We start from the raw sequence: 15,317 nt of genomic DNA, 5'->3' as shown, positions 1-15,317 counted from the left end.
GCTCCTGAAAGACAAAGATAAAAAAGGTATTGTCCTCTTTCCTCAAAAAGCTCACATTCTAGCAGAGGAGAAAGCACACACAATCCACTAGTCATTACACACAGGAAGATGTGTGTGTAATGGGATTAAGTCAGTGGGCTCTCAGGGCAGGCAGACCCAAGTGTGAACACAGCTCTGCCACTCCATGACTGTGAACAAATTCCTTATATTTCTTCATTGAAAGAGTAAAGATAAGGCCAGGCTCAGTGGTTCATGCCTGTAATCCCAGCACTTTGGGAGGCCAAGGCGGGCGAATCATGAGGTCAGGAGATGAAGACCATCCTGGCTAATATGGTGAAACCCAGTCTCTACTAAAAATACAAAAAATTAGCCGGGCATGGTGGCACATGTCTGCAGTCCCAGCTACTCAGGAGGCTGAGGCAGGAGAATCGCTTGAACCGGGGAGGCAGAGATTGCAGTGAGCTGAGATCGTGCCACTGCACTCCAGCCTGGGTGACAGAGCAAGACTCTGTCTCAAAACAAAACAAAAAAAGCAAAAAGAGAAAGAGTAAAGATAATAGTACCCACTGTACAGGGCAGTCATGAAAAATGAATGAAGTCATTAACATTCAGCACAATCCTCAGCACACAGTAAACTCCAGTATAAAGTAGAAATCAAGAAAGCTGGCTCAGAAATCAGAATATCATAGTTCCAAGCCTATTCTACTTGTCACCTATATCACTTTAGTTGCTGAATCTCTCTGTGCCTTAATTTCTTCATGTATCAAAGGAAGATGATAATAATAGGGTTGTTGTGTAGATAAAATTAGTATACACATACATACACACATATACACACACCCACACATATACATATAAACATTAAGCAAGACACGTAGTAAAGCACCAAGAAAGTCACATAGCATGTTTCTCTGATGTCCCTCATGCTCTTTGCCAACTTGTCTCCTGCAGTGGTCCTCAGAGATGCAACTACAAAACTCCTAGGGATTATTGGAGCATGATTTGGACACTGCTGATCAAATAAAGGAGCTTGGTCTGGTCAGTTGTGTGTGACAGAAGTTAGATTCAAGAGACTCAACAGAATTAACAAATGATTTGTGGTAGATAGAACTGAACAGGACCTCCAAATTCCAACTTGGGTAATTTTTTGCCTGAGTTAAATGGGAGTCTTGTCTCTGGGGTCTTGACTGACACTCTATCAATGTTATAGGTTCAGAAAGGAGGTATGTAGAAAGGATACTGGATAAAATCTCTTGGTTTACTGCTGGAGCTTTGGATCACAAATCTCAGGTGAATCCATTTAGTGAATGGGGCAAGACCCCATGTAAAACAGGATGTCCTTCTGCTTAGCCTTCCTTTCCCCCTGGGTACCATCCAATCCCAGGTGTATAAAACAGAAGAAAGCAGCAAGAGGAAGACCTAAAGCTCTAAAAACAAACTCTACAGAGAGAGAGAATTTAAGGAGAAAACCAAAAAGTGTAAACTCAAATGTTAACAGCAATAGGTTCTTGGGCTCTCAATGCAATAGAGATTGATACGAGGCCAAAAAAGTTTTCCCAGGCAAGGTTTCATTGGAGCTTATGCCAAGGCATAAGAGGGAGAGAATTCCTTGACTGACTCTCCAAAGAAAAGAGTCAGTTGGGCTTTTTTATTAGGCAAAGCATGGGAATTGTCATCAGGATTAGGGTTTGCAGGTCAGCATTACTGGTTGCAGTGCTTATCTTGAGTAATGGGCCACCTGGTGGATTGGCCTGAGGCAACAAGGCTATAAATAATTTGTTTAATATTCCTTCTCAAGGTAGGGCACTCCACAACCTTGCTTATCTCCTAAGGCCAGTTCCTGGAATTCTTTAAGTAAAAGGACTCTTAGCAGTGTGATAGTGGTATGGATTTTGTGATCAGTGGGAATGCATGAAAGAGTACTCTAAGTGACAGTGAGCTGAAACTGTGCCCTGTTCCTACTCTGTCTGACAAAGACCATGTCATATGGACACAAAAAATCTTCCGTCCTTTAGGACAGTGGTCAGAGATGTGGTCGCCTGAGAAGTTTCTACTGCCCACTGCACAGATGAAACCAATTCACTGACACCATGGGATTGCAGTACAGAAAGAGTTTATTATGCAACACTGGCCATGTGGGAGATGGAGTTATTATTCAAATCAGTCACCCCAAAGGTTTGGAGGTTAGGGTTTTTCAAGGATAGTTTGGTGGACAGGGGATTAGGGAATGGGTGCAGCTGATTGGTTGGGGATGAAATCATAGAGGACTGGAAAACAATCCTCTTGCACTGAGTACACCTCTATGTGGGGGACGGGTTGCGGGGGCAGGCATAGGACCAATTGAGTCATGAGTCATGAATCCAGGTGGGGTCAGTCTGAAAAATATCTCAAAAGACCAGTCATAGGTTTTACAATAGTGGTGTTTTCTATGGGAGCAATTGAGGAAGTCACAAATCTTGTGACCTCTGGCCACATGACTCCTGAGCAATAAGGGATTATAGAAACTGCATCTACAGTTTAGCAAATTTCAGGCCCCTCCCATAATCTTAATCTTGTGCCCTTTCATTAGTTTCACAAGGGCAATTTTTGGGCCCTGAGCAAGAGGGGTTAGTTTTAGGAAAGGGCTATTATCATCCTTGCTTTCAAGTTAAACTAGAAACTAAATTCCTCCCATAGTTAGCTTGGCCTTCACCCAGGAATGAGCACCCCCAGCCTGTGAGGCTAGAAGCAAGATGGGGTGAAGCCACGTTAGATTTCTCTCACTGTCATAATCTTTGCAAAGGCAGTTTCAGAGGCTCTGTTGTCCTGGACCCAAACCCATATTGGCCCTCTATCCTCTTCCTTGTGATGAAATGAGAGAAGAAAACATCAAGTTCCCCTCACAGTTTGGAAGTCGACAATAAACTAAAGGAAAGGAATGAGACACGTTTTATTTTTTCCACTACAAAAAATGTGTATTAAATGCTTACAATGTAAAACAGGTGTGATGGCTCGCACCAATAATCCCAACTACTTAGGAGGCTAAGGCAGGAGGTTCATTTGAGTCCAAGAGTTTCAGGTGAGCCCTGGGCAACATAGTGAGACACCCCCAACCCTGCTTCTCAAAAAATTTTAAAAATAAAATAGCCAGGTGTGGTGGTGCACACATGTAGTCTCAACTACTTGGGAGGCTGGGGCAGGAAGATTGCTTGAGCCCAGATGTTCAAGGCTTCAGTAGGCTATGACGGCACCACTGTACTCCATCCAGGGTGACAGCCTGAGACCCAATCTCTAAGAAAAAATAGGAAAACAAAATAAAATTGGCCAGGGGTGGTGGCTCACATTTGTAATCCCAGCACTTTGGGAGGCTGAGGTAGGAGGATCACTTGAGTCCAGGAGTTTGAGGCCTAGGCAATGTGCCAAAACCTCATCTCTACAAACAATACACAAATTAGGTGGGCATGCCTGTCTGTGGTCTCAGCTACCCAGGAGACTGAAGTGGGAGGATTTCTTGAGCCCAGGGGGCCGAGGCTACAGTGAGCTGTGTCCATGCCACTGCACTCCAGCCTGAGTGACTAAAGTGGGAGGATTGCTTGAGCCCAGGGGGCGGAGGCTACAGTGAGCTGCGTCCATCCCACTGCACTCCAGCCTGAGTGACAGAGACCCTTTCTCAAAATAAATACAAAAATAAATAAAAATAAAATAATGACAGAAATAAATGCTTACAATATGCCAAGCACAGTGCTGTGCTAAGGAGGCAGTGGTGACCAAAACACACACATACACACATACACACACACACACACACACACACACACACACACACACGATCCTTGCTTTCACAAAGCCTGCAGTTCTGAAAAGTAAAACTAATGAAAGAATTACCCAACTAAATGTGAATTTACTACAGTGATAAGTGCTATGGATGAGAAGTCCATGGTACTCTGAAAGAATTTCACAGGAGAGCCTGGCCTGGTCAGGAAGGGTGGGAGATGTTCCCCGAGGAAGTAATGAATGAGCTGCTTGGAAAGGAGGAGTTAAAAAGATAAAAGGAAATTGCTGGGAAGGGGAGGGAGTGGTCCAGGCAGAGAAGTGAAAAGGCTTGGGAAGGAAAAGAAGGCCAGTGCAGGTACAGAGCACAGGAGCACACAGGACAATGCAGGGCTGCAAGGAGAAGTCAGACCATGCTGAGGGTTAGGGTTCATGTTAAGGACTTTGATCTTTCCATCGGAAAAACAGCAGGCAGATGATATATTAGGACTTGCATTTCAAAAGAGTACTCCAGCTGAGGTATGGAGAATAGATTAGAGAGTGGTAAGAGTATGTTCATGAAGACAGGTTAACAGGTTATTTTGGCTTCCAGTTTAATGTGACAGTTTAAACACAGGTATTTATCTCCACTCCTTCTGGACATTCTAATAAATAACAGAGAAGAAACTTTTGAAAAGACAAAAACTAACAAGAATAAAGAGAATAGGGTAAGAGGAACAGCAATAAAACTTTGCAAGCAGGAAGCAAGTGGATAGGTGATAATTTCTTCTGTGGATCCAAGAGAGCTGAATCCTAAATTAACAGTAGGAAGAGCTAAGAAGCAATCTTATATGCACCAGAGAAGTCCTCAAAGGCTTAGGAGACAATAATATCTTCTGTTTGTGGAGGGGAGTGAAAACAGAAGTGATTGAACATCAACTTTCAAAGCACTTTCCTTCCAATACCTAGAAGCCTGTCTCTCTCCCACTCCAACAAAAGATTGAAAGTTTATTCTCAGTGCATTTGCGAACAGGGATTCTATTTAATATATGTAAAAGAAAGGCATCATGTGAATGATGAAACTCACACCCTCTAAATATTACACCCAGGATTAAAATCTCCAAGGAGAAGAATCTTTCTGAGAAATTTGATCATCTCAATAGGATAGGGAAAGGGGACAGGAAGAATGAGGGAGTGCCCTAAGAAACAACCCAGGCAAGTCACTCTACAGATTGTTGCCTGGTCAACAAGCCCTTCCTATCTTTGTAGAGCTTCTAATTAGCTTGTCAGTGTACTTACTCTTTTTTTTGAGACAAAGTTTTGCTCTTGTTGCCCGTTCTGGAGTGCAATGGCACAGCCTCAGCTCACTGCGACCCTCACCTCCTGGGTTCAAGCAATTCTCCTTCCTCGGCCTTCTGAGTAGCTGGAATTACAGGCATGCACCACCACGCCCAGCTAATTTTCGTATTTTTAGTAGAGATGGAGTTTCACCATTTTGGCCAGGCTGGTCTCGAACTCCTGACCTCAGATGATCCACCTGCTTCGGCCTCCCAAAGTGCTGGATTACAGGCATGAGCCACTGCGCCTGGCCACCCACGTTTGTATGTGTGTAAATGGCAAAAGATCACCAGATTTAGGAGGAAAGCCTTTTATACAAAACATAACTTCGAAGAAACAGATTATGCAACAGAGGAAAACTTTAAAACACTACTTGTAATGTACTCCGGGAAATAAAATATTGCAGCATGGAAGAATTCAAAAATACCATAATTAAGATATAGCCAGAAAACAAATGAGAGCTCTTAGAAATTAAATTTATAATAGAAGAAATGAAAAGTTCAATGCAATGTTTGACAGATAAGCTCATGAAAATCTTCCAGAAAGTAGAATCAAACAAAATAAAATGAAAAATGAAGCCTGAGGTTGGTGGCTCACGCCTGTAATCCCTGCACTTTGGGAGGCCAAAGTGGGCGGATCACTAGAGGTCAGGAGTTCGAGACCAGCCTGACAAACATGGAGAAACTCTGTGTCTACTAAAAATAACAAAATTAGCCGGGCATGGTGGCACATACTTGTAATCTCGGCTACTCGGGAGGCTGAGGCAGGAGAATCACTTGAACCTAGGAGGCGGAGGTTGTGGTGAGCCGAGATGGTGCCATTGCACTCCAGCCTGGGCAACAAGTGCAAAAAAACTCCGTCTCTCTCTCTCTCTCTCTCTCTCTCACACACACACACACAGAGGCTGGGTGCAGTGGCTCACGCCTGTAATCCCAGCACTTTGGGAGGCCGAGGCGGGCAGATCACGAGGTCAGGAGATCGAGACCATCTGGCTAATACGGTGAAACCCCATCTCTACTAAAATACAAAAAAAAAAAAAAAAGAAGAAGAAAATTAGCTGGGCGTGGTGGCAGGTGCCTGTAGTCCCAGCTACTCGGGAGGCTGAGGCAGAAGAATGGTATGAACCCAGGAGGCGGAGCTTGCAGTGAGCCGAGATCACGCCACTGCACTCCAGCCTGGGCAACAGAGCGAGACTCCGTCTCGAAATAAAGAAAAGAAAAAAGAAAATGGAAAATAATCTGAGAAAATTAGAGGAACAGTCCATGAGGTCTAGTATCTGAAAATAGGGTGTCCAGAAGGCAAAAAAAAAAAAAAAAAAAAAAAAAAAGAGAAAGTCTTCAAAGGAATAGTTAATAGAAGAAATCATTTCCCAGTGTTAAAGGTCATGAGTTTCTTTGCTGGATTGCAACGTTACAACATGTGTTCCACACAAAAGATGACAATGAAACATGCCCAGATGTATCACTGTAAAATTAAGAAAAATGAGAAGGTGGGGCACAGAGAGGAACATCCTGNTGAAACCCCATCTCTACTAAAAATACAAAAAAAAAAAAAAAAGAAGAAGAAAATTAGCTGGGCGTGGTGGCAGGTGCCTGTAGTCCCAGCTACTCGGGAGGCTGAGGCAGAAGAATGGTATGAACCCAGGAGGCGGAGCTTGCAGTGAGCCGAGATCACGCCACTGCACTCCAGCCTGGGCAACAGAGCGAGACTCCGTCTCGAAATAAAGAAAAGAAAAAAGAAAATGGAAAATAATCTGAGAAAATTAGAGGAACAGTCCATGAGGTCTAGTATCTGAAAATAGGGTGTCCAGAAGGCAAAAAAAAAAAAAAAAAAAAAAAAAAAAAAAAAAAAATAGAGAGAAAGTCTTCAAAGGAATAGTTAATAGAAGAAATCATTTCCCAGTGTTAAAGGTCATGAGTTTCTTTGCTGGATTGCAACGTTACAACATGTGTTCCACACAAAAGATGACAATGAAACATGCCCAGATGTATCACTGTAAAATTAAGAAAAATGAGAAGGTGGGGCACAGAGAGGAACATCCTGAAGACTTCAAGTGAGTAAAAAACAAGTTACACACAAAAGGTTAACAAATCAAAAGGGCACTAAGTGTCTGGAGATTGGGAATAAGCACAGGGTTCACCACACAAAGTACCCCAGCTGTAAGATCTGAACCTCACTAATTCCCCTTTCTGCACAACCTCCACTTCTGTTTTTCACCTTCTTTGTAATATTTTAATTCATTAATCTTGTCTTGAACTTACTTGCCTTTAGCTTTTCTTTATTCCTGCCCAGAAAAGCACATCCAGAGATTCAAAGGCAACAATAAAAAATAGGGCTTAAGAGTGTGGGCTCTGCATTATCCAAAGCGAACTTGTCACAGAACAAACCTCAAAATTAGGGTTCAGCCTGAGTGGCCATGTAGGTTCTCAGCTTCATGCAGGAAGGAATTCAAGAGCAATCTGACAGAATAAAGTGAAAGCAAGTTTGTTAAGAAAGTAAAGGAATAAAGAGTGGCTATTTCATAGGCAGAGCAATGGCATGGGCTGCTAGACTGAGTATATTTATGGTTATTCCTTGATCATATGCTAAACAAGGGGTGGATTATTCATGAGTTTTCCAGGAAAAAGGTGGGGAGTTCCTGGAACAGAGTGTCCTCCCTTGTTAGACCATATAGGGTAACTTCTCTAAGTGGGCATGGCATGGACAAACTGTCATGGTGCTGGTGGGAGTGTCTTTTACCATGCTAATCCATTATAATTAGCATATAATGAACAGTGAGGATGACCAGAGGTCGCTTTGGTCACCATCTTGGTTTTAGCAGGTTTCAGTCCTCTTCTTTACCTATCCTGTTTTATCAGCCAGGTCTTTATGACCTTATCCTGTGAAATCGGTCCTGCCAACCTCCTATCTCAAACTGACACAGGAAAGAAAATAAAATACTGTGTGTTCTCACTTATAAGTTGGAGCTAAACATTGGGTACAGATGGACACAAAGAAGGGAACAATAGATACTGGGTGCTACTTGAGGGTGCAGGGTGAAAGGAGAGTACAGATCAAAAAACTACCTATTGGGTACTATGCTTATCACATGGGTAAGGAAATAATCTGTACCCCAAGCCCCGGAGACACTCAATTTACCTATATAACAAACCTGCACATGTACCTCTGAACCTAAATTAAACAACAACAACAACAAACCGAAGAAAAGTATGGGCTCTGGTGTCAAATTAACAGGGTTAGAACCATGAACTAAGTGTGACCTTAGAGTCACTTATACTTTCGAAGCCTTGGTTATTTCATGTAAATTAAAGGTGATGATAACAGTCCCAATTTAGGATCAAATGAGATATTGTAATACCGGACACATTAAAAGTGTCTCCGTGGGACTAGCCCAAACTGGGCCTACTCTGTTGATAACAAAATATCGTGTTACCTTTTAGATATAACAGAGCCAAAAACTGCAAATCATGTAGCCCAGGCATGTACAATAGAAAAAGCTTGGACCTCTAACAACACCCAAAACCAATGAATCCTTTCCTTGGAACCAAGAAGACCAGGACATGACTGGAACCTGAACTTGGAACTCTTTCAAAAGTGATGGGTTCATTTGACTGGAGGATCAAGCCTAAAATCGGCCTCTACGTACCTTTTTCTAAATGGTCAAATTTTAAGTCCTCCAATCAGCCTGCCAGGACACATTCGTAAATCCTTTCCCTTGGCTTTCCAAGCCCATGAGTTTACCCCAGACGCCAAATCAGGGAGACAGATTTGAATGCACTCCTATATCCTTGCTGAACAGTTGTGCAGATAAAGCCTTTTTTTCCTCAAAAGCTTGTGCCACACAGTATTGGCTTCTGTGCGCACATTGGATACAGAGCTCATTTGCTTGATAACAAAAACAAGCTATTAATACCTATTATTTCTGTTATTATTCACCCCCCAGCGCCCCACCATGTTAAATATTCCTATAACTTTCATTTCTACCTTAAAATTTTATTTATCCAATAAATTTTCGCTTAGAAGCTATCTGCCACAGGTATCTTCCTTTAATATCACAACTATCTACCCAGCCACCCAAATCAGAAACCTGGAAGTTATCCTTGATTCTGTTTCTTTACTTCCTATGTCCAAATCATAAAATTCTTATAATTCTTCTTCCTGAATAGCTCCTTTATTCATCCTCTCCTGCCTCTCCTTTCCTCCATGGCTCCAATTTAGACTCTAGATTTCTACCTTAGACTCGCAAGTGGTCTCTAACTCTAAAAGTTTCCATGTATTTGTCCAGGATTTTTTTTTTTTTTTTTTTTTTTTTGATACAGGGTCTCTGACATCCAGGCTGGAGTGCAGTGGCACGATCACAGCTCATTGCAGCCTTTGGGCTCATTGACCTCCTGGGCTGAAATGGTTCTCCTGCCTCAGCCTTCCAAGTAGCCGGGACCATAGGCATGTGCCACCCACCCAGCTAATTAAAATAAATTTTATTCGTAGAGGTGGAGTCCCACTATGTTGCCCAGGCTGGTCTTGAATTCCTGGGCTCAGACAATCCTTCTGCGGTGGCCTCCCAAAATGTTAGGGTTAGAGGCATGAGCCACAGCACCAGGCTTAGATTCTTTTATTCACAAGAGGTGTAAAGGTGATCTCATTTTATATACATGTCAACTAAAGATAAAAATAAGGCTTTTAAAGACTCAAAGTTAGTTTTATTCGGAGTCTTACTGAGGAATGCAACACTGGGGAGTCGTTCAAAGAGTTTATGTTATACTGCTCCAAAGCAGCGGTTCTGCCCACAGTTTCTATTATCAAGGGATGGAATTCTGCATGTGCTCAAAAGTTACATTAAACATGCTCAGAAGTTACACTGGAGCAAAATCTCATCAAAATTTTGGTTGGAGAGTACATCTGATTATAGGTTACAGAGGCATAATCTTTAATCCTGTCAGATGTTATCTTACCTACAGGAAGAGGCAAGAGCTATGATCACTGAACGTGTCTTTTTAGAAAATGAAGTGATTCAAGCAACAGTTTTGGAAACCTGTGCTCTATCCTCGTACTGTCTTCAGGGCATTCTTCTGGAGGACTGTGTTCAGTCACTGAGTCAGGGGCTTTGTGAAATTCCGCTGGCAACAGAATGAGCAAACATGGTTTCTTCCGTTTCCTACTTTGTCTCACATACATGATTTCCTATGCTCAAACCTGGCAGGAAAGATTTTTTATTTTTTCAGTGCTTGAGCTATAGTAATCCTTCACTGAGTTTTAACTCAGTGGGTTTTTTTTGACATCAAATTGTTAAACTACAAGTCATGTTTCCTTTAACGTGAAAATTACCTAGTCTGAATAAATTCTGATGTAAATATAACTCGACAAATTATGATATTTTCAATTTACGATGGGTTTATTGAGGGGAGGGGGCAGCCCTATCGTAAGTAGAGGAACTCTATACACTTTTGAAAATACCGCTGGGCTTCAGGGTTAGCCGGCCTCTAACCCACTCTTTACTGGACCTGCCAACTTCGCGCAGGGTTGGTAACCTAGCAACCAAGCAACACCAGCAGTGACTTCCGGTACCCAGACTTGGGTTGTCCAATCAGCTCAGCGGAGCTGCCGCAGAGGCTGATGGGGGGCTGACGCCTGTGAGGCTTCCAGCGTCGGTACCATGGCGACGGGCGGTGGGGCTGAGGTGGCAATGGCGGCTTGGTCCCTCTTATCCGCCCGGGCCGTGACCGTGTTCCTCCTGTTGTCCCTCCCTCGCTTCTTACAGGCCCAGACCTTTTCTTTCCCTTTCCAGCAGCCGGAGAAGTGCGACAACAACCAGTATTTTGATATCTCCGCGCTCTCCTGTGTTCCGTGTGGAGCTAACCAGAGGCAGGATGCCCGAGGTAAGACGGTTTGAGGTGGGCCCTGGCAAAAGTAACACTCCCGCCTTGGTCGACCCCTAGTCTCTGGAGATGGAGTTTCATCATGTTGATCAGTCTAGTCTCGAACTTCTGACCTCAGGTGATCCACCCGCCTCCGCCTCCCAAAGTGCTGGGATTACAGACGTGAGCCACCGCGCCTGGCCCGAATACATATATATTGTTTAGTGACGTAGAAATGTAAAATTTCCAGCAGCAGTTAAGTAGTTTAATAGTTTAGTTATACTTGCACTTAAAATGGTAGCAACACAATACCAGCTGTGTGACAGTCTAAGACCTTTACGTATAATAACTAATTTTATACTCATACTCATACTATGAGGTAGGTACCGATTTTTTTTCTCCTTTTCATTGTAGAGGAAGCCAAGGCAGAGAGTTTAGTAACTTGTTCAAGGTCGTGCAACCGAGTAGGAGTACTAAGTTTGGAACTCAAGAAGTATGTTTCTGGTTTTGAACCCAGGCAGTACTGGCTCCAGAATCCTGCTGTTAATCACTATACTGCTTCTCAAGATCTTCAAACTTATTAAAAGTTTCACTATCTTGGAACTTTATTTTTATTTATCAAGGATAAAGTTGGATTTTTTTTTTTTTTAGGCACTTCATGTGTATGTCTACCAGGATTTCAGATGATCTCTAATAATGGAGGACCTGCTGTTATTTGTAAAAAGTGCCCAGAAAACATGGTATGCATAATTTATTTTAAAATAACTTAACTGTAAAAGTAATAAGTTAAATATCTTTATTTTTCAAACTATAATTTAATGTTTAATGTTTCCCCACAAACTTTAAAATTACTATGCTAACTTTATTTTTACTAGAGTAAGTTTTGGGAAATCAGCGAAATTTTATGCAAACTTGGAGAAAACAGAAATGCATTTCTTTTAAAATCTGAAATCCCAAAACCACAAAGCTGTAAAATTTTAAGTTTTGTTTTACTCATAGAATAACTCAATTATGAAGAAAATTAGATGAATAAGGAATATATAGAGCAGTTTGGGATGTGTGCAATTTAGGATGTGTATATTCTTTGACTGATGCAAATGGAGTTGTCTTAGACCTACCATGTCAACAGTTTATATGATTATTGATGTTCGTAATGATATCTGAGGTGTAATTATTTCATGAAATACCAATTGCACTAATAAATAGGTTAAATAATGTCTGTTTCTGTTTTGTTAGTAATTTCATTATATTGTAATTTTTGAAAATTAGTAAATAGTTACTATATATGATAATTCTCAATTAACAAATATATTTTCAATCATGTTGGATAATTAAAAGTCTGTGTAACAGTTCTGACATTTACAGTAATGTTTCTTCTTATTGTCATATAAAAAATATTAATTCTGGGAATTTAATATGAAGTTATCAGTTGTCCCAATTTACAGCTATCTGTATTACTTGTAGGTCTGATTACCATTTTTTAATTACCATTTATTTTATATCTTTATAATAGATTACCATTTATTTTATATCTTTGCAAATGTTGATCCTACCTGAATTACCCATGATAAAATGCTGCTAATAAAAAGTGGTCTCACAGCAGATTTGTTTTTCAGTGACATTGTTTAAGTTACTGTAGTCTTTAAATTGTCCTATATAGGGCGGGCACAGTGGCTCACGCCTGTAATCCCTGCAATTTGGGAGGCTGAGGCCGGTGGATCATGAGCTCAGGAGACCAGCCTGGCCAATATGGTGAAACCCTATCTCTACTAAAAATACAAAAATAAGCTGGGCATGGTGGCGTGTGCCTGTAGTCCCCGCTGCTTGGGAGGCTGAGGCAGGAGAATCACTTGAACCCAGGAGGCAGAGGTTACAGTGAGCCAATATCGCACCGTTGCACTCCAGCCTGAGTGACAAAGTGAGACTCTGTCTCAAAAAAAAATAAAAAAAAAATAAATAAATAAATAAATAGTCCTATATAAATGTATTGCAAAATAGGAGTATTTCTTGATAAATTCAGTCTTTTCAACTAAAATTTAAAATAATTTGTGGCATTGTTTTTGTTCTTTATAAACTTTGGGTACAACGGTGTTTGTAATTATTGTGTTTTCTGCCCCAGGCTTTTCGTAAACCATATACTATAATAAGCCCAGTTTTGAATGCTGTCATACTTTATCAAAAACCTTTACTAGGCTGGGCGCAGTGGCTCACGCCTGTAATCCCAGCACTTTGAGAGGCCGAGGCAGACGGATCACGAGGTCAGGAGATCAAGACCATCCTGGCAAACATGGTGAAACCCCATCTCTACTAAAAATACAAAAATTAGCTGGACATGGTGGCATGTGCCTGTAGTCCCAGCTACTTGGGAGACTGAGGCAGGAGAATCGCTTGAACCTGGGAGGCGGAGCTTGCAGTGAGCCAAGATCATGCCACTGCACTCCAGCCTGGTGACAGAGCGAAGACGGTCTCAAAAAAAAAAAAAAAGTGTACTAGTACAAGCCATAAATGGATAGAAGAAAATATTCTCATGAATCAATTTCAACAACTGTGTATAATTTATATTTCATAAAATTTACCCATTTTGAATCATAAATGAATTTTTTTTTTTTTTTTGAGACAGAGTATTACTGTTGCCCAGGCTGGAGCTCAGTGGCATGATCTCAGCTCACTGCAACCTCCACCTTTCTGGTTCAAGCCATTCTGGTGCCTCAGCCTCCCAAGTAGGATTATAGGCGTACACCATCACACCCAGCTAATTTTTGTATTTTTAGTAGAGACGAGGTTTCACCACGTTGGCCAGGCTAGCCTCAAACTTTTGGCCTCAAGTAATCCACCCACCTTGACCTCCCAAAGTGCTGAAATTACAGATGTGAGCCACCGTGCCTGGACTAAATTTTTTATGTATTTGAATTTTTAAAAATTAGAATAATGTTTTAGAACAGGTGAGATTAACCTATTAACTGACTATTGATTCAATCTTTTTGTGTTGTGTTTTATATTTGTAAACGGAAAAACGAAATGACAAATAATTGTGAAAGTAGGCATCCATTTGAATTAAAGATCCTGAAGAAGAGAGAACTGTTATCTAGAGTTAATCCTTTAATAGTTGTCAGGACATAGTAATAATATAGAGCTTAATTTTGGAATATAAGCATGAATTATCTCTCCAGGGAATTTTTATGTGGCTCATATATGTATGATTTATTTGAATGTTCACTGCAGTTACATACTGTTATGGCATTTTGAACTTACATGATTATGAAGAAGAAAGTTAATTAAAAAAGAGAAAGGCTTTTTTTTTTTCTTTTAATTTAGAAAGGTGTTACAGAAGATGGCTGGAACTGCATTTCTTGCCCTAGTGGCTTAACTGCCGAAGGAAAATGTCACTGTCCCACTGGCCATATTTTAGGTAAGAATTAGATTCCTTACAAAGAAGTAGTGATAAATCTTCATTTGTGTTTTGTTTTGTTTTGTTTTGAAAAGGGCATTAATTTAAATAGTTAAACGATTACTTACTATTTTTGTAATGGTTCAAGCAATCCTCCTGCCTCAGCTTCCTGAGTAGCTAGGACTTCACACATACACCACTGCAGCTGGCTGATTTTTAAATTTTTTGTGGAAACTGGGTCTTGTTATGTTGCCCAGCCTGGTCTTGAACTCCTGGCCTCGAGAGATCTTCCTGCCTCAGCCTCCTAAAGTGCTGGAATTATAGGCATCAGTCACTGTGTCCAGCCCTTAATAGTGTTTATAAAAATTATTTTTGTACAAATTTAGTGATACTTAAGACATCAGCAGGCATTGAGAAGAAAATAGAGTTTTGTCTGAGTTTTTTGAAACTCTTAATTGTGTGAGATTAGATGGTTACTTCTTTAACATAACATGATAAAATATGTATGCCTCAACTCAAAAACCAAGTTGATGCCTAATAGGGAAAAAGTGTAAGCGTTCCTATTAATGTCAGGACCTGGAAAAGGATGCAAACTATGCACTTAAGTAAGAGGAAAAAAAAATTTATCACTGGAAAAGAAAAGATAGGCCGTTAATCCCAACATTTTGGAAGGCCAAGGCAGGTGTATTGTTTGAGCTTAAGAGTTCGAGACCAGTCTGGGCAACACAGTGAAACCCCATCTCTACAAATAAAAAAGAAATTATTCAGGTATGGTGGCATGCACCTGTAGTCCCAGCTACTCGAGAGGCAAAGGTGGGAAGATCGCTTGAGCCTGGAAGGTTAAGGCAGCAGTGAGCTGAGATGGCGCCACTGCACTCCAGCCCGAGCGACAGGGTAAGACCCTGTCTCAAACAAACAAGCAAAAAAAGTAAAATACCATTGTTTACAGATGATTTGACTGTATGTTTAAAACACCCAAGAGAATGACTAAAAATTACTATAAACAG

The 15,317-nt window shown here is 41.1% G+C and overlaps 1 protein-coding gene across 1 annotated transcript in view; it reads left to right on the top strand.

Annotated features, from left to right (window-relative positions):
* The first annotated feature begins 10,663 nt into the window (after nucleotides 1-10,663).
* The window catches only part of TMEM67 (transmembrane protein 67), a 67,882-nt gene continuing 63,228 nt past the window's right edge, over nucleotides 10,664-15,317 (top strand). The window contains 3 exon segments of the mRNA XM_017847336.1: nucleotides 10,664-10,943; nucleotides 11,574-11,662; nucleotides 14,238-14,331. Coding sequence (XP_017702825.1) covers nucleotides 10,721-10,943; nucleotides 11,574-11,662; nucleotides 14,238-14,331 — 406 coding nt within the window. The 5' untranslated portion in view covers nucleotides 10,664-10,720.

This window comes from Rhinopithecus bieti, unplaced genomic scaffold, assembly GCF_001698545.2.
Source record: "Rhinopithecus bieti isolate Rb0 unplaced genomic scaffold, ASM169854v2 scaffold_26532, whole genome shotgun sequence".
NCBI lineage: Eukaryota > Metazoa > Chordata > Mammalia > Primates > Cercopithecidae > Rhinopithecus > Rhinopithecus bieti.
The sequence above is the reverse complement of the archived record's forward strand: the minus strand, read 5'-3'. Positions and strand labels throughout refer to the sequence as shown.